This window comes from Sus scrofa, chromosome 4, assembly GCF_000003025.6.
Source record: "Sus scrofa isolate TJ Tabasco breed Duroc chromosome 4, Sscrofa11.1, whole genome shotgun sequence".
Classification (NCBI taxonomy): Eukaryota; Metazoa; Chordata; class Mammalia; order Artiodactyla; family Suidae; genus Sus; species Sus scrofa.
This window is the reverse complement of record NC_010446.5, coordinates 67,949,043-67,969,074: the sequence shown is the minus strand read 5'-3', so window position 1 is coordinate 67,969,074 and position 20,032 is coordinate 67,949,043. Positions and strand designations below refer to the sequence as shown.

At 45.3% G+C, this 20,032-nt stretch overlaps 1 protein-coding gene across 6 annotated transcripts in view; it reads left to right on the top strand.

Moving 5' to 3' along the window:
* LOC100521447 (serine/threonine-protein kinase Sgk3) overlaps positions 1-20,032 on the top strand; it is a 173,846-nt gene that overhangs the window by 104,018 nt on the left and 49,796 nt on the right. For 5 of the 6 annotated variants that reach the window (XM_021089284.1, XM_021089280.1, XM_021089283.1 and 2 more), the window contains 2 exons: positions 13,449-13,665; positions 19,774-19,857. In XM_021089284.1, coding sequence (XP_020944943.1) covers positions 13,588-13,665; positions 19,774-19,857 — 162 coding nt within the window. In that variant the 5' untranslated portion in view covers positions 13,449-13,587. The remainder of the gene's footprint in view (positions 1-13,448; positions 13,666-19,773; positions 19,858-20,032) is intronic. The other variant, XM_021089285.1, reaches the window with a different exon arrangement.

Genomic DNA, 20,032 nt, shown 5'->3' with positions numbered 1-20,032 from the left:
GAAGGTCTCAATTGCATTCTTTGGCAAATTGGAATTTCCAAGTGTTTCTTTCTACTTGTCTGTTTGTCATCTTTTTAGGGCCGCACCTGTGGCATCTGTAAGTTCCCTGGCTAGGGGTCAAATAGAGCTGTAGCTGAAAAGCCTACGCCACAGCTACAGCAATGTGGGATCCAAGCTGCATCTGCAACTTATACCCCAGATCAAGGCAACGCTGGCTCCTTAACCCACTGAGTGAGGCCAGGGATTGAATCCCCATCCTCATGGATTCCAGTCGGGTTCATTACTGCTGAGCCACTACAGAAACTTCTCCACTTGTTTGTTGACAGAATAAATTAAACAAATAAATGGATGTTGGGGCTTACTAAGCACATGGCGGTGCAGAAGCCACAGTCTCTACACTATGGTCGGGGAGGTTCTCAGAGAGCCACGTGCAGGCTGAGATGGTAGTAAATGTGAAAATGAAAAAGCCAGGATGATGATGGATTAAGGTGAGGAAGGAGCACTTTGGTTAGTGTGGTCATGAAAGCTTGTTGGAGGAAGTGACCTTTGAACAAAGGCCTTGATATGAGGGGCTGAAGAGAAGGCCTTCTGTCCAGGCAGGGGAACATAGGACGAGAGCCCAGAGATGGGAAAGTGCTCAGTGAGCCTGAGAACTAGGAGGGGGCTGTGCTGAGTGCGGTGGCTGGCTGGAGGGGGGAGGGGCCCTGGTGCAATGCAGCTGGAGAAGTGAGGAAAGTTTAGGCCACGTGGGTGCCTGCAGGCTCTCCGCAGTAATTCAGAGTTTGGATTTTATTCTAAGGGCAGTGGAAGCAATGGAAAGAGTTTACACAGAAGAGTGAAACGATCAGATTTACAAAGGTTGAAAACCAAACCAAACCAAACCACTGGCTACCTGGGGGAAGAATGGGTTGGAAGGGGTCAGAGCAAGTGAAAGATACCAGGTTGGAGGTGCTCCCAAGAGACTAAGAAATGTGATGATGATTGCTGGTTTTGTGAGTTTTTGGAGTAGGTCTTTGTTTTCGGTTCCTCCTCATTCTGAGTTTCTCCCAAGCTCCCCATTCAGAACCAGCTCTACCCTGGGCTGCCTAGGGCCTGCAGTATTTTACCACTGCTGGTTCCATGCATATGCCCACTTCACTTTTCTCTTGCCTCCTGTAATCACCATCCACCCATCTGTCTGCAGTGATCACAGTTCCCCAGTAAATCATCCTAGGAAGTGTTTGTCGTGGGAGTGCGCCTCCCAGTGGAAGAGCTTGGAAAGCAGGGAAGGGATGGGGCAGGCATTCTGGTAATGGGGAACCCAGGATGGTGACCTGGGGAAGCAGAGAAGGTTAGGGCAGAGCATTGCTGCTGCAGTTAGCACCCCTGCCCTGTCTGTTCTGGAACCAGCAGAGGGACACAGGAGTTGGGGTACAATTAAGGCCTTCCTCCTTCTCCTGGCTGTTTTGATTTTAGTATTGGAGAACAAAGGATTGTCAGCAGTTACTTCCACCTCCTCACTCAGTCCTTCCATCCTCCCTCCCTCCCTCTTTCCCTTCCTCTCTCTCTCTCTCCCTCTCTCTATCCTTCCCCTACATACCCACAGCATATGGAGGTTCCCAGGCTAGGGGTCCAATTGAACCTGTAGCCTTGGGCCTCCACCACAGCTCACAGCAACACTGGATCCCTAACCCATTGAGTGAGGCCAGGGATTGAACTCATGTCCTCATGGATACTAGTTGGGTTTTTTGCCTTTGAACCACAGCAGGAACTCCCTCAGTCCCTTCTTTAAATGTCTTTAATAAAATGCAGCTAGTTTCAGAAAACCAATAGAGTCATGTAACTTTTGTCCAAATTTTGCAACATTCCTATCAAATTGTTGGGGGCAGATGCTTTTGTACTGTGTCCCAACATTCGCTGTTTTTATAAATATTACTTCTGATTCATATATATCACTTTATCAAGAATAGGTCTAAATAAAAGTTGTCTCAAATAAGCAACTTGATAAAGTTAGGAAAAACTGGGACTGTTTTGTGATCACTGAATGAGAGAGAAAAGAAAGAAGGGGGTGGGGTGGGAATTAGAGAAAGGATATACTAGTAAGGAAGGAAAACAGGAAAAGTGTAACTGATTCATCATGTTATATGTGTAGGGAGGTTACTGTGTATCTTCCATTGGCAGATCCTGGTAGATTTTTCTGGTCCTCTCAATGAACCTAATTTACTGATGTGACAAAGATGTGCTTTGTTTCTGTTGAAACATTTCCAGATGTATTTCAGGCTGTTATTTTGTGAGGTGGAAATAAACAGATACAGATTATGTACTAATACAGAATACTTTCAATAAAAGTAACCAGTTAGCTTCCTGTGAGAGTGTCCTGGGAAAGTGCTTTTAATGTAGTTTAAAATGAAACCTACCCGGTTGACCTATGCCTTCTAAGGAATAATTCCTGCTCTTGTCTGCACCCCTAATTATTTTTCTTATTCTTTGGGTCAGTCCCCATTTCCCAAACCAGTCCCCATAGGAGTCCCCATGCCATGCCCAAGGTCTGGGCACAGATTTTCTTTTGTGTCTTCCTTGACTATTGGCTTCCTCCTTTGAATTCTTGTTTCCAAACAAGGCACCCAGTCCTTTCCCCCACAGCTGAAGAAAACCTGTAGCTCTTTCAGGCCTACTCCTTTCTTTGGAAATAGGACTGTTCTTTTTTTTAATGATTTTTATTTTTTCCATTATAGTTGGTTTACAGTGTTCTGTCAGTTTTCTACTGTACAGCAAAGTGACACAGTCACACACACACATATATATGTTCTTTTTCTCACATTATCCTCCATCATATTCCGTTACAAGTGACTAGATAGAGTTCCCTGTGCTATACAGCAGGACCTCATTGCTTATGCACTCCAAATGCAATAGTTTGCATCTGTTACCCCAAACTCCCTGCCCGTCCCACTGCCTCCCCTTCCCCATTGACAACCACAGGTCGGAACAGGATTGTTCTTAATTTCCCTTTGTGCTCTGATGTGAATCACTGACCCCTCTCTCCCATATTAATTGAGTGGATACTGATATCTACCTCGTGGTTTGTGTAGGGTCCACTAGTCAATACCAGACAGTCTTCATGACTGTGAAGGAAGTGGAGTTAAGAATCTCTCTGCTGGAGTTCCCATTGTGGCGCAGTGGTTAACGAATCCGACTAGGAACCATGAGGTTGTGGGTTTGATCCCTGGCCTTGCTCAGTGGGTTAAGGACCCGGCATTGCTGTGAGCTGTGGTGAAGGTTGCAGACGCGGCTCGGATCCTGCGTTGCTGTGGCTCTGGTGTAGGCTGGTGGCTACGGCTCCGATTCGACCCCTACCCTGGGAACCTCCATATGCCATGGAAGCGGCCCTAGAAAAGGCAAAAAGACAAAAAAAAAAAAAAAAGAATCTCTCTGCTTAAATGAGATCCTGCTGTATAGCACTGGGAACTTGTCTAGTCACTTATGATGGAGCATGGTAATGTGAGAAAAAAGAATGTATACATGTATATGTAACTGGGTCACCTTGCTGTACAGTAGAAAATTGACAGAACACTGTAAACCGGTTATTATGGAAGAAATAAAAATCATTATGAAAGTAAAGAATCTCTCTGCTTATATTTTAGAGGTAAAAGCAGAGGAATTTTTTGCCTTTTTTATGAACTTTTTTTTTTAGTTGTCTGAAACAAAGGTGGACAAGATCCAGGATAATAACTGCATACAATGGACAAAGAAATGATGGTGATGAAGGAGAACATCCTTTAAAAAAAGCTTTAGTCTGCATCTATTTTAAGCAATATTCAAAAAATTTTTTCAGTTCTAGTTTTTTTTTAAAGTTTTATTGGAGTATAGTTGACTTACAGCGTGGTGGTAGTTTCAGGTATACAGCAAAGTGAATCAGTTATACATATATATGTATCCATTCCTTCTCAAATTCTTAAAAAAATTAATATGACATGAATTTGGATAGTTTTCTGTCATAAAGTTTCATCCATATTTTTACTTTTTATAGACCCCCAAATTAAAAAAAGATCTATTAATTCTTAAAAAAAAATCCTGTGACATCATCCCTTCATGTGTTTTCTTTATTTTATAATTTAGCCTCTGATTGCCCTTGCTCAAAGCTCTCTTGGTACCCATGTTGGTGTTAATGTGTGATGCTTTCTGCAGATGGCCCATTCCTGGCAAAGCGCTGCGCAGCTCTGAACCCTCCTGGCACCAGAGTTGAAAGCTGCTTTTCCCCTGCATGGCTGTCTTTTTTTAACCTGATTTCTAATGGGCACTTGGTGCTCCCTTCTCTTTAGTTCTTATTTCTCCAAAGGCGATTGAGAAGAAGGGGGTGCTTGCAGCAGTACATAGGAAATGGAGAGGCAGTATGTGTGTGCTGGTTCGGTCAGAGCAGTGTTTACGTCACAGTGCTGCCACCCAGAGCTGCCTGAGGATGTGGACCTGGTGGCCTAGGTTTCTTCATCTGTAAAATGGGAATAATGACATGACTCCTTGGGTTGCTGTGAGGAGTAAGTCATGTGTAAGATGGGAATGCTTAGAACAGTGCCTGGTGTTAGTACTCAATAAATGTTAGTTTCTCAACTCAACAGTATTGACATTTTGGGCCAGATGACTTTTTGTTGTAGGGGCTGTCCTGTGCATTGTGGGATGCTTAATACCACTCTTGACATGTAGCCTGTGAGCCGCCAAGCTGTGCCAACCCAAAATGTGTCCAGACATTGCCAGATGTCCCCCTGTTTTACTAGCTATTACATTATTTTTGCAAAGCACTGTCACTCCTAAGATCAGTTGGCCTCTGAAAGTTTTGTTCTTATCTGACCCACTTCTTTTTGTGATGTTCGTCTTGTCTGAGTTAATTCACTAGCTGGATGTTAAGATTAGTTCTTCCATTCTGGGTTAGTAGCTGAACTTAGCCATGTGACCTACCCCTAGGCAAGGCAGCTGCTCCTGGGAACCAGTCTACAGGATTATCTTGTGACTGCAGCAGAACGGAGGCAGATTCTTTTCCTGTTCCTCTTTCAAAAGCCATCATACCCCTAAACCTCCACAAAAGTTCCAGCTTTAATTCCACATGAATACATTGCTAGTCCCACGTGAACACGTTGCTAGTTCCACATGAACATGTTGCCAGTCCCACATGAACACGTTGCTGGTCCTACGTGAACAAGTTTAGTCTGTCTTGGTGTGAGATTCTCATATCAATCCTCTTCTCATCCTTTTTTATTTGGCTGCCTGGCCATTGGATGATTTTGCAGAATTTTTGCACAATTTTAATTGCTTCAGTTTTATAGAATAGATGTACATTAAATTTACAGTAACCACGGGGCTCTTTTATCACAGTTTTACTTCTAACCACATAAAAATAAGCCTCTGGACCTTCTTCATTGCTTCCTGGAGGACTCTTTAGAGCATGTAGGTGTTGTAGCGGCAGTGAGGTATAATGGGTAAAGATCCTAAAGTCAGAGCACTGCTGGTTCAGTCCTGACTCTCCCAGGCGGGGCAGGTTACTTCATCTTTTCATGCTTCACTTTCTCCCTGGTTCCTCTCACTGGAGCCATTGTGAGGAGCAATCAAATGAACGCATGTAAAACACAGTCTGGCTTATCATCTTGCTTTGCCACTAAAGATTAAGTATTGTTAGGTTGCTGGTTTGATTTAACTTGAAGGAAAGTCTTTCTTAAGGAGAGATCGTGTGGTACAGCAAACTAGTACATAGAGATTTTGGAATTGAACAGATTGTAATTTGAATCCTAGCTCTATCGATGATTTGAATACTAGCTTGGGCAAGTGGTTTAATCTTCCTATGTTTTTCTTCTCAGTGATACCTTCATTTCCAACCTATGAGTCTAGCTCCTTTTTCCAGAGAAAATTGAGTCAGGCAAGTGTGATGTCTTTCAAACTTCTGCTCTCATACCTGCCTGGCTTTATTTTTAGCAATGCCGAAAATGCTTGACAGTCTGCATCTGTGTCCCTTTTCTGTGCTCTCAAAGTATTCATACGTACGTCTGATATCATACTTAGCCAACAATTGAAAACGTTCTATATCACTCATCATTCTGCCTCATTAAATAAGTTCCTTGTAGGTAGGATTTTCTTTTATCTTTGTCTGTCTTTTTTTTTAATTTATGTATTTTATGATTTTTATTTTTTTCTATTATAGTTCTAGGGCTCGGGTAGTTTAAATTTGTCCAAGGCCTCTAGGTAGAGAAGTGCAGCATTTCATCCGTGTAAGAGCAGTGGTCATAGGAAAGTCACGGATCTCCTGACAGGAGCTTTGGTCTTAGAGGTACACTGCTGTTGCCACACCGCAGCCGACCCAGGAGGGAGCACGGTGAGGCGACGCATATCCTGACCCCTCTTTTCCTACCCTGTTCCTCTCTGGATAAAATCAAGCAGCAGCGGGAGGGCAGGGCAGCGTGTGGGGTGCAGATTGTGGAGGTCAGCGTCCTGCCCCAGGGAACAGGGTGGAGATGGATCTGAAAAAGAAAATAGAGGAGTTCCCGTCGTGGCGCAGTGGTTAACGAATCCGACTAGGAACCATGAGGTTGCAGGTTCGATCCCTGGCCTTGCTCAGTGGGTTAACGATCCGGCGTTGCCGTGAGCTGTGGTGTCGGTTGCAGATGCAGCTCGGATCCCGCGTTGCTGTGGCTCTGGCATAGGCCAGTGGCTACAGCTCCAATTTGACCCCTGGCCTGGGAACCTCCATATGCTGCGGGTGCGGCCCAAGAAATAGCAACAACAACAAAAAAAAGAAAAAAAAGAAAAAAGAAAATAGAGAATATCCACCGCCATTGTCTTCTTTCTGTCCCTTAGTATACACTTGAACTTTGGATGTAAAGCTCATGTTCAGGACCCAGGAAACACAAAGCCCTCTAGTTCTTGCCTCCAGTCATTCATGCGCCTACCTGGAACAGCATTCTTCATGCAAGATAACAAGAAAAACTAAGCAAAACAAAGCTGCTGTAGCTTCTGCTTCTGCAGCTAGTCTCTGGGCTCAAGTCAGAATTATCATTCCTTTTTTGTTCTAGTACTTATTTTATATTCCCCTTACCCTCCACTAGCACCTTGGCTGGTCAAGGTTGTTCACTTGTTGGGTGTCCCAAATCTTCGTTTTTACTGAGTTGCCAGTTTCCCGTTGACCAGTACTGTTGACCATGTCCTAGTGGATCTGCTCGAATCAGACCTAATCCTCCCTTCCCTATGATATAGTGGCATCCTATGCCCTCCTGGAAATCAGATCCGTTACTTCACTGAGACAGGGACCACTTTCTTATTGGTTGGGTGGCTTGAAGAGCCACAGATGACTGTGGGTAGTCCCAGCATCCATTTTAGCAGAAACAGACTCTTATTTGGTGGAAGCATTCCTCCACCAAACCCAGGGTCACAGTGGGAAGCAGAAACTCCATGGGGGATTATTAGAGCTTGTTCTGAGAGAGCTGCTGTTGGTTCCTGACCCACGCCTTCTGGCTGTGGGAGAGGCTGCTGGGGTAGCACCTACCCCATTGTAGAGTCCAGCTCCCAGTGTGATAGGGTGTGTCTCACAGCAGGTAATGGAGCTGAGCCTCCTCTAGCCATTCCTCTATTCCTTGAAGCAGCTGCTTCTGGGTTAAGAACTACATGGTAGCAGCGGGTTCTATAGTTATAAGCTTATTGCCATACTTCTTTGCCCTAAATGCATGCCTGGGTCTGCCATGATCCTCTTTCGGGTTCTGTGACAATGAGTAAGCCATGCTGAAACTGAGAATGATGATTCTGGCCAGAAGCTGATCAGGCAGAGAAGGCAAATCCAGCTTCTGTGAGGACAGATGCTGCCCCAGGGTGCTGCCTGACTCCTCTGCAGGCTGGTACCATAGCGAGAGGCAGTGTTGGTTGTGGCTGCTGAGGTTGAGCCCTCAGCACGGGCAGTAACTACATCAGTCTCATGTGAGGAAGACCCTGTTGTCGAACCCCTCTGTACCTCCCACCCTACTGCCTGCTCCACTTGGTCATGGGTCCTTTGCAAGCCGTGGTGATTGGGAAAGAGGCCAAATTACTTCCATAGGACAGCTCACCTTGAACCCCTGAGAGCTTCATGCAGTGAGTGATCTCTGGTGGACATGTACATGGGACACAAATATTTTCACATTCTGTGCCATATTGAAAAGTTCATTCACATATTTCTTTAAAACTCTTCCTTTTATATATGTAAAAAAAAAAAAAACAACTTTTTCCAATCTCATTCTTTCTAGTTCCCTGAGCAGAAAGTCATCCTTTCCCACTGCTCACGAAGCAGCATAGATAAATTGGCATTTGGCAGCCTCTATCCCAACCTGCAGGTGGACCCCACGGTTGCTGCTCATAATTGAGCCCTCTGGAAGGTTTCCCATCACCGCTCTCTTTTAGGACCATCCCTGAATAGGCTGCGTCATTTCCCTTGCAGCCATGCTGGCACACAGAGCGTGCCCTCAATAGACAGGCATGCCTTTCCCCCCCTCTGCTGACTGGTCCTAGGATCCGCCCCAAGTGTGGGCTGAGAGAGCGCTAGCTACCAAGGAAGGAGGGGCAGGTACCAAGGGTCTGAGCTGCCTCTTCCCGTGGTTTACTTGTGCCTCCCAGATCCGCCCAGGCCGGTCTTCTGTACCAAGTGGAATGCTTCTGTATGGTCCAGTCCTATGACTGGACCAGTGGCTCAGATAACAATCTGTTCCCTGTGGGCTGTTCTTATTCCATAGTCTTGTTTTTCCACGAGGCCAGGACCCAGTGGACAGTAGTTATTTACAGGGCCCGAAGGCATCTATGACTTCTGTCCTCTTCCTGGTGCTTGTCAGAGGCTCCTTACCCCACCCCTGTCTGCCATGTCATTTCCAGTTCTAGTGGGTGTGCTGAGAACAGCCCAAGGTTAGGCCAGCTTTCACAGCTACAGAACCTTCGGGATCAGGCCCCATTGATAACTGGCGGCCTTGTGGGTTACCTAGGAATAGGTCAGAGGAGCACCCCCTGATAGGAAGTTCCTCACTTGGTTTGCCTCTTTCTCAGTGTATGTGGTGTACAGTGTGGCGATTTCTCTGTAGATCGGAGGAGGAGGGTCCTGCCTCAGACCTCTGAAACCGCAGTGATCATTCATGGGATGGAACCTCCATGGATTTTACCCCCATCCTCTGGCTTACGCATTTGTCTTGCAAAGACATCCTGGGTGCTCTTTCTTGTTCACCAGTTCTGGTTAACATAATGCCATTAATGTGGTGGGCCGCTGCAGTGATCTGGGATATTGAGATGATCAGGGGCCCTCCTTTATGTTAGGACAGTGCAGATGTAGCCCTCAGGTAAGACAGCGCAGAGGTCCTGCTGTTTCTGCCTCTTGATGGCAAATTACATCCCACCATCTTTACTAATGATGATAGAAAAGAAACCATTTGCCAGGTCACAAGTTGTTTACCAGATATCAGCAGTTTGCTCATTTTCTCCAGCAAAAAAATAGCCCATCTAGAATTTCCACTGTGGTTGGCATCACTGATTACATTTGTAGTAATCCATAGACTGTTCTAGGATCTTTTGGCTTTGGTCCAGGTAAACAGTCACATTAGATGGGGATGAAGTAGGAATGTACACCCCTGCATCCTTCAAGGTTTTGATAGTAGTACTAATATCTGAGCTTCTCCAGGGTTGTTGTGTAGTTATTGGTTTGCTTTCTTAGTGGGGAGACAGGGGAGAGTTAAGGCCTTCTTCATGGCCCTATCTTCCATAATGGCTTTTATGACAGAGAAGAGAACCAATGAGGAATTTGGTCAGTTACTAAGTATACCTATTTCTTTTAAAATTCTAGGGCTGGGCACTAACAACAGGATGGGCCCGCAGCTCTTATTGGACCACCCCATGAAATACCAGTGTTGACTTCCTTTCTCACCCTGCTTCCGGGATGAGATGGATACTCTGGCTGGTGGCCACATTTTAGATCTCCAGGGATTAGTTTCAGTTCAGAGCTAGTGTCTGGGAACCCTTGGAAGGACCTACGAATTCCTTTCCCCAGTGGACAATCACCCTTGTGAGTGGCTTGCAGGTACCTCTTGGGTAAGGTCTGGAGGAGGACTGATGGGATCTCTGTGACTGAGTGTAGGGCCATGGTCATCCTACAGTTAGTCCTTCTCAGTCTTACATCCTGTGAATGTCCTCCAGCATTTGTTCCTCAGACTCCTGGTGAAATTGTTGAGATTCTGCAGATTTTTTGGTGCAAAAGCAGTCTCCTCTCAGTAGGCTTTGAACTTCTTTCTGGGGTCCTTTGGCACTTAATTCCCATGAGGAGGCAGTGAGGGTGGTGGGAATAGGTAGTGAAGAGAACTGGTATCCTTCGTGAAACACCTTGGGCAGGGGTTAGGAGGCTGGGTCTTCTCAGAGAGCTGCAGGTTGCTGCTTTCAACACAGATGTTCAGCATTCTTACCCTCATTTGTATCTGCCCAAGTGCCTGCATCTGTCATTCAGGATTATTCCCCTTTCCAGCTCTTGTCCTCATGTTAGCATAAGAGACTTTGCAGGGTTGCATTTAATTGGTTCTACAGCCCTTATCATCACCCCTGGCTTGATTCTTAGTCCCATCAGCTTAGCAGCTCCTTTACTTATTTATTTTTTATTTTTTTGCTTTTTAGGGCTGCACCTGTGGCACATGGAAGTTCCCAGGCTAGAGGGTGAAATGGAGCTGCAGCTGCCTGCTTTACCCCACAGTCACAGCAATGCTGGATCTGAGCCAAATCTGCCATCTGCACTGCAACTCACGGCAACACCAGATGCTTAGCCCACTAAGCAGAGCCAGGGATCAAACCCGAGTTCTCATGGATACTAGTTGGGTTGGTTATTGCTGAGCCACTTTGGAAACTCCAACAGTTCCTTTATAACAGCCATAGATATTTCATCCATCCATTTGGGAATTCACGGCTTTCTTTCAGTTTGTTGTGTGCTTTGTACACACTCTCAAGGACAACCAGGAGCATACATGGTCCATGTTACGATCTCTAAAATCAGCATTTTCATCATCTTCTTGGACTTAGAGCACCTTGCTCACCCCATCCTTCATCCCGTGGCAGGAAATTTGAGTGATCCTGGTATCACCGTGTGCTATATTATCAGTTTCCCATCCCCTCTGCACATAGGAAGGTTATCAGGGTCTTCATCACCCATGTGTCCCATTTTTGAGGGTCTCTGTCCTGGGTTCCTTCCTGGTAGCAGTTAACTGCATTAGTCACTTGACACACTCAAGAATGATGCAAGGGAATCAACAAGGGGACTGTTCATGAGGCTGTTGGGTTAGAGGTGAGAGAAGCAGCAGAGTGAGGTGATGCACTCCTGCTAATGAAGTTTGGAAGCCATTACTCCTCCCAGGGCCTCACTGCAGCTGTGGGAACTGTGGCTGTGGGTGGAGAAACAACTGCCAGTTAGAAGGGGAGGGGGGACTCTGTCCCTTAGCATCTTGCTCTCCCACCCACCCTTGGGTCTCCTGCTGGTGCCTCTCATTGGATGAACCCAAGCAGAAGCCAGGGGCCGAGGGCAGGAGGCAGGCTGCCTCAGTGCAGGTCTGTAGAAGTTGGCCTTCTGGGCCTGTGGCAGGTGGAGAGGAGCGTTGGACCTGGAAGGGCAAATGGGGACCATGTACCACTATTTCCAGACTGGGATCTTTGGCCCAGATTTGAGTGTGCGCCTTCACGCAGGCTTCTTCACGCAGGCCTAGGTGTCCCCTGAGCACCTTGTATGGACAACTTATTCTGCTGCCCAGCTTCTTCCCCTTGTCTGTTCGTGATGCCCCAGATGCCATATCTTAAGGAAAGATAAGTCCCTTCCGAAGGGAAGGCCTGAGACGTTATCTTGTGGTTCTGCTTCTCTAAGCCATGCAGCGTCAGGCACAGCAGGCTTTCAGCAGGACCCTCCTCCCGGCTCCCACATTCTCAGGGGACAGGGCTGGGAAGTGCAGCACCTTGACCATCATCCTCTCACCATTTCTGTTGCAGATGGAGAAGGATGGGCCGATGGGGGGCCTGGAGCTCTTGGACAGGCCTAATCTGCCTTAGAAGGGCTGTGGCTTCCACTTGCTCTGATTCTTGAGCAGAAGGGCACTGTCCCTGGAGAGGAAGGCTCTTAGTAGATGGCACCTGATCTAATAAGGGGGCCAAAGAAGCTGCTTTTATGGAGTTTTAGGGTGCTCTAACTTACAACAAATGCTGCACCTTCACTTACGAGGGGGCCATGTTTTCTAACAGCTAATCTGGCTGCAGGTAAATCCTTCCTGACTGCATTTCCAGTGGCAAATTCAACAAACCCGTGTTCTCAGTTAAATCTCGTTACACCTAATTATTCAGAGTCTGCTGATATTTGAAATTATTACTTCAATAGAATTGATATACAATTATTAGATATGTCATTGACTTCCTGAAATTAATCATGGAGGGAAACTGGTGGACTGACCCTTTAAAAGGTGTTATTTGGTGTCAGTAGATAGTATGGGCTGCTGTATGTGGCAAAGGTGACATCACTGTGACATCTTGAGCCCTTTGTCCATGGGTGGAATGATAATGTTGGCGTAATTGTATTTGTTTTGTATGAAGATCAGCTGTATTAGCTCTGACCCTCAGGGGTCTAGTGCAGAAGAATTATCTACAGTGTTAAAATGCATTGGGTGGGTAAGAGGTCGGGAGCCTGGAGCCAGACAGGCTGGGGTCGGATCATTTAGCCTCTCTGTGTCTCAGTTGCCTCATCTGTAAAACAGAGGTGAATAATTACCTACTATACAGGTTCCTAATCCAAAGCAGACCTCATCTTGGTGCCAGAAGCCTGAAAACCACACTTTGAAAAACCCTGCTCTGAACCCATCAAACTAGAGCCCGTTTATTTATTTATTTACTTATTTTCAGTTGTCTGAAATTTCTATAACCTTGCTCTGGATGAAGCAGGGCAAGGCCTCAAACAATCTCAAAATTTTCTTGCAAGCACTGAGGAATGCACAGGGTCACCACAGACCCAGCACACTGGAGAGGCTTGCTAGAGCCCTTTTAGGTGAGAGGTAGCCTTTAGTCCACGTGAACTGTGGTGTATAAGCTTCCAGAATTCTTAATAGAAAAGAAGGTAGATGGGACGCAAATGTTTGGTTGTGGTTTAGTTATTGATAAGGAGGTGACAGAAACCAATCTCTAACCTGGGCTGAGAGATATGATCAGAAATAAGTTCCTGCTGGGGTTCCCTTATGGCACAGCAGGTTAAGGGTCTGGCATTGTCACTGCAGCAGCTTGAGTTGCAGCTGAGGCGCCAGTTTCATCCCTGGCCCTGGAAACTTCCACATAACATGAGGATGGCAAAAAAATAAATACATAAATTCCTGCCAGAATAAGCATAAAATGGGTCCTTTGAGCAAGCAATGACGAATCATGGTATTTTAAAATTATTTTGCTAATCAGTTCTCTTTTTTTTTTTTTTCCTGTTGGTTAAGGTTGCATGATGGAATGTGAACATTACCTCGAGAGGTTTTATGTTTTGGATTAGCTAATAGTGTTTGTCCTCTGCTGACTGTTTCTTCGGACTCACTTTTTGGTGTCCTTTTGAGGCAATAAACCAAAAGGGATTATACCATGGACTACAAGGAAAGCTGCCCAAGTGTAAGCATCCCCAGCTCTGATGAACACAGAGAGAAAAAGAAGCGGTTTACTGTAAGTATGTGGTGGAAAGCAAAGGGGACAAAACGGGCCAGAGAGAATGTTTCCATTTCTGCTGTTTTTCCTTAACCTAGAGAGTCTCCCCCACCCCCTGATTTCCTCACGTCCACATTTTACTTATCTTTCAAATGACAGACCTCCTCGGTCTTCTCTGTGTACCACCACGGAATACAATTTCATTTTCAGTGCAGGTTTTTGCCTGCTTCCCTAACCCCTGTGGAGAAACTGTCAGCTAGACCCTCTCACCAGAAAATGCACACACAATGGGGTCGTGGACTCGGAAGTCATTGATCCCATGTGGCAAACCACTGTCTTGAAATTTCTATAATATTTTTCTTAAGACATTTGTCGTTTTTCAACCTCCATTTAAAAAATGTGTAATCCAGGAGTTCCCGTGGTGGCTCAGTGGTTAACGAATCCGACTAGGAACCATGAGGTTTCGGCTTTGATCCCTGGCCTTGCTTAGTGGGTTTAAGGATCCATCGTTGCCGTGAGCTGTGGTGTAGGTTGCAGACACAGCTCAGATCCTGCGTTGCTGTGGCTGTGGCGTAGGGCGGCAGTTGCAGCTCCGATTCGACCCCTAGCCTGGGAACCTACATATGCCGTAGGAGCGGCCCAAGAAATGGCAAAAAGACAAAAAAGAAAAATGTAATCCAGTATTTTTTCTGTTTTTCCGCTGTATAGAAAAAGTCCATTTCTGATTTTATTTGTATCACTGGGTATCTCCTGTAAGGCTTGATAAAGAATAAGCACAGTGACTCTCTAGCTGAGTCAGTATATCAGTGACTGTTAGTGGCGAATAGTCACTTTCCTGATTAGTATAATGACACATGTTGAATTTAGTTCCAGCAATCTTTTAGGATATACAGAGATCTGATGTCCTCCTCTCCCTGAAAACATGTCATTTATCTTGTCTCTGACCTGATCTTCCTTGTAGAGCCCTACTCACTGAGCAGTGTGGAGAAATTCTTTTAACCCAGCTCTTTTTTTTTTTTTTCCTGGCTTTTTGCTCCCGTGGCACATGGAAGTTCCCAGGCTAGGGGTCTAATCGGAGCTATAGCCGCTGGCTTATGCCAGAGCTACAGCAACACCAGATCCGAGCCGTGTCTACAACCTACACCACAGTTCACGGAAACGCTGGATCCTTAGCCCACTGAGCAAGGCCAGGGATCGAACCCACAACCTCATTGTTTCAGGTCAGATTTGTTAATCACGACGGGAATTCCAGCCCAGTTCTATGTAACATTTAGTTTGAGGTAAGGTGGTTTCTTTTTTTTTCTTTTTTTTTTTTTTTTCCTTTCTTGGCTCCCCTGCAGCATATGGAGTTCCTGGGCCAGGGATCAGATCCAAGCTGCAGTTTCGGCCTAAGCTGCAGCTGTAGAATCCTTAACCCACTGTGCTGGGCCAGGGGGTCAAACCTGCATCCCAGCTCTCCCAAGATGCTGCTGATCCTGTTATGACCCATTGAGAGCTCCAAGAAGTTCTCAGTCATACCACCCAGGCTGTCTTTGTTCTGCTTTCTTTCTCTCATTTGATATCCACCCCCTCTCCAAGTCGGAGAAGGTTTGTGGTGTCCCCTTTCAATGTTCAGTTGATGACCTCATAGTAGCCTGCGAAGCCTTGGCATTCCTGTCATCCTATAGATCTTTGCCATTCCAGGTGTAGAGTGATGGGTCTGGCAGACATCCAGCTGCGGTTGACCTGCTCCAGCCCTGGGCATTTTGTTGGCATCCCCCCGGGCATGTTCATTTGATGCACTGATTTGAGATCTGTTTCTCGTTGTCTTGGCTTGGGTGGTGGTGATGCATTGCTCACTCAGCTTCCCCTTGGCTCAAGATGGTTGGGGAGCCCACCACGGCTCTGCACGCCCTTCCTGCTCCTGACTCAGGTGGTCCTCCCTGGGCTGTTACCCTGCCAGTTGAGCCCCATAACAAGTGACTTTCAGCTCAGAGAGTCCATGTCAAATGGCAGGTGAGGAAAGCTGAGAAGTTAAACCCTTTACCCAGCACTCCACTCTGTCTTCTTAACCAGGTAGAGTGGGGCCCCCAGGTGGTAGTTTCCTCCCAGAGTCCCAGTCAGGGAGCTGGAAACAACCCTCCTGCCTTCTCTTCTCCCTCCTTGACAAACACCTTCACACCCTGCATCGAAGCCCAGAGCAGAGAGATTGCAGTGTGTGTCTAGCCGTTTGCCCCTCCTCAGATGTCTTAGTATCTTCATTGTTTATTCCACATTAATATAAGCCAGTTTTAGAAACATCGTATTGATGATAAGTAAGAAGTCAGTATTCTTGAGATAAAATAGTGGAGTGTGCGCCGTTCTCCTTCTTTCCCTCTCCTTGTTTCACCTTTGGGCCGTTCTCTCCTTCAAGGGCATAACCTCCTGCCAAGTTCGTTGGAAGTTCATACATAGCAGATATAGGCAGTGGTTTATCTCAAGTGTCCTTTTGTTTTCCATGGTAGAGGATTTCCATGTCTTCTGTGAAAGGGTCAAGGAGGCTAGTAGGATCACTCTTAGTTTTTTTTTTTTTTTGGCTGAGGAGTACAGCAGCTTGATGTGGAATCTCAGTTCCCAGACCAGGGATTGAACCCGAGCTGCAGTAGTGAGTCCTAACTACTAGACCACCAGGGAACTCCCTGAAGCATCACTCTTACCCAGCTGTTCCCAGAGCTGTCCTCCAAGTTCTCAAAGGCTCTGTCCAGATCACCTTGTTCACTTCCTTCCTCCACATCCTCAGGTGTTGCCTTGGTGGAGAGCATCCTGTGTAAAATAGCACCCTCATAGCCACCCTACCCCTTTCACAGTCTGCCACCTACCCTTTTTAGTTTTTTAATAACAGTTATCACCACCAGACATAACCTTGGGCTTATTTACATGTGCTTTTCTTGCCTTTGTTATTTTTATTTTTTTGGTCTTTTTAGGGCTGCACCCATGGCATATGGAGGTTCCCAGGCTAGGGGTCGAATCGACCTGCAGCTGCCGGCTACACCACAGCCAAAGCAGCGAAGGATCCCTGCCACATCTGTGACCTACACCACAGCTCGTGGCAACACCCGGCTCCTTCACCCACTGAGCGAGGCCAGGGATTGTACCTGTGTCCTTCTGGTTACTAGCCAGATTTATTTCTGCCTCGCTGCGACGGAAATGCCTTGCCTTTGTTCTCTGAAGCAAGAACTTCCCTCTCTACTGCTTCACCAATACCCAGAACAGAGATAGATGTTCAGGAAGTATTTGTTGAATTGAAATTGAATGAAAAGTAGTGTTAAGTTTATGTGTCACTTGCTGATCATTACAGTTCAGTTCTCAGTTCTCAAGAAACTCGGTTCTAGTCAGCACAGATGGATCCCACCTCATCCAATGCAGAGTGTGTCTAGCCTCAACAGTGCCCAGACACTGTTCCTGTTCAATAATATTGTCATACTTTCGTTTTCATATGTCATTTATTTATTTACTGCTTTTTAGGGCTGCATCTGTGGCATATGGGAGTTCCCAGTCTAGGGGTTGAATCGAAGCTGCAGTCGCCAGCCTAAGCCACAGCCACAGCAACTTGGGATCCAAACCACTTCTGTGGCCTACACCACAACTCACAGCAACGCCAGATCCCTGACCCACTGAGTGAGGCCAGGGATCAAAGCTGCATCCTCATGGATACTAGTCGGATTTGTTTCTGCTGCACCAGGCAGAAACTCCCTCATGTGTCTTTTAAATGGCTCTATTTGGTGAGGCTTCTTACAAAGAAATGAATGCAGTGTGTTCTCAGATGTCTTGACATAAACCAAGTCTAAATTATACTTTAATTTATCCACGCAACATATTGTCACTGAGTTTCTTATGCCAGGTGCTGTTCTAGGCACTGGAAGTACAGTGGGGAGCACAAATGATACAGCTCTTGCATTCTGGCGGGGCAAGACAGGCAATAAGGAATTTTTTTAAAAAAAGAAAAACTTAGTAAGATTTATTGTGCTGTTAGTATTATATTGTTTCTGTGAAATCTTTTTTTTTTTTTGTCTTTTGTCTTTTTGTCTTTTGTTGTTGTTGTTGCTATTTCTTGGGCCGCTCCCGCGGCATATGGAGGTTCCCAGGCTAGGGGTTGGATCGGAGCTGTAGCCACCGGCCTATGCCAGAGGCACAGCAACGCAGGATCCGAGCCGCGTCTGCGACCTACCCAACAGCTCACGGCAACGCCGGATCGTTAACCCACTGAGCAAGGGCAGGGACCGAACCCGAAACCTCATGGTTCCTAGTCGGATTCGTTAACCACTGCGCCATGACGGGAACTCCATTTCTGTGAAATCTTGTGCTTTTTTTGCAAATGAGAATACTTTTTAAAATTTGAAGTATTTTTGTTTTGACAATTGGCATTTTATTAGAACTTAATTAATGAGCCTTTTTTCATAGAGGCTTTATCTTGAGTCCTGTAAATAGTCGCCATAGAGCTGCCCCAGCCTGGAGCCTAGGTTTGGGTTCTCGTCTTGGCTGTACTTGAGTATCCACGGGAAGCTGACTTGTCCCCCTGGGAAGTCAGTGCAAATAGTGCTGTTTGTTCAGGACGCTCATGATTGCATAAGCCTGTTTCTGATCCTTTGGTTCTGCTTCCAGGCCCATCTGATTCTGAATGCCTTAAGAGATAAACTGTAGTCTAGTCTTAGAAACATGGCTTAGCTTCACTGGCAGCCTGACCAGATTCTTTATCCTCTACATCTGCACTCTCTCCATGGGAGCAGTGGCATCTTAAAAACAATTCTGACACCTTGGATCCAGTGGCTATATTTAAAACATTTGATGTCCCCTGGGTTAACACCAGAAAGCCGTATTACTCCTGTGGCCTGGATGCTTGTTTTCTCCCAGCCTTAGTAATTGACCGCTTCCCCAGGTGACTGATACAATGACTGCTTCAGCTTCCAGGTGAGACCTCTTCTTTCTCACAGAGGGACAGGGCTTTACATTCTGGGGGCCCTCTTAATGTGACTATGTCTTAAACAGAGTTCATAGGTTTTAATCAGACACATCAGGGAGATCTTTCCACACAGTATTATCTAACTAGGAACTTGTGAGTGTAGCTTTCCAGTCTTTCATGAGAAGAGGTAGACGTATTTGGATGCCCATCTTCTGAAATAAACCCCATTTACTCTGTTATGGAACAGACTGTGGACAGTTGTATTGTAAACACCAAAACAACTCATACCATCTTTCCCTAATCTATATTGTATAATAGCGAGATTGATAGTTCAAGCTATACATCAATAAGTCTTTCCTCATGTAACCTGAATTCTTGGCATCTTTCTCTTTTAAAATGATAAAAGATCTTAGGTGTTCTAAATCGTTTTCTCCATACTGATGTGCTGAATTACATTCTGAGTATCTGTGGGATGAATTATGAGAGTTAATTCTGTGTTACAACTGTTGATTTGATACTTGTTCTGGTGCCTAGGAGGTTCGAAGATAGAGGTTTTAGTCTCACAAGTCTGAACTTCGGCAAGTTACTTAAGTTTTGGGGGCCATCATCTTGTGTAGTTGGGGGGGGTTATAATACTTTGCTTACTTCATGGGGTTGTTGACTGAGGTTATGTGAAGTTAGACACACATGAGATGGTAGTCAGAAATCTGAGGATACATTCTTAGTTTGAAAAATCTGTGTAAAAGATGTCCTGAAAGGAGGAGAACCAATCGTTGATTGTTGACTGTGTGGCAGGCATCACTTGTGAAAATACTTGATCATTGCAGGGTAATGGCTACTGCCGGGGAAGAAGAGAGCAGATTGGTTGGCATCAGTTGAATGTATGATATTTTATTCTTGGGGAAAAAAATCTGAAACCAGAACGGCAAAATATTAGGATTCAGAAGACCTGAATAATGCATATCTGGGTGTTTGTTATATGTTCTTCTCTGAAAACTGTGGAAATATTTCATAACATTTTAAATATAAAACACCTTGCAACAAGAAAAAATAAGGGTTTCAATTAGTGTACTTGTGTATCTTGGAGAATCATATGTAAATATTAATGTCTACTGTCTGTTTCATGAGGATGAAAAAGGTTACTTGCACATGTAAATAGCTAATGTTTTTGTGATCAAATTTTATTTTGTTGTCTTTTATTTCCACAGGTTTATAAAGTTTTGGTCTCAGTGGGCAGGAGTGAGTGGTTTGTCTTCAGGAGATATGCAGAGTTTGATAAGCTTTACAATACTGTAAGTAACCATCATCTATGAGATTTTTATTTTAAGACAAAACACCTGAGGAAATGGAAAAGGAGAGAGATTTATTTGATAAATAATACTTATATATATCAGACATGTAGAAAAGGGCAAGAAATTCCTCAAAAGCATCCTAACTTTGGAATTCTTACCAAAAAGAAAGAGAACT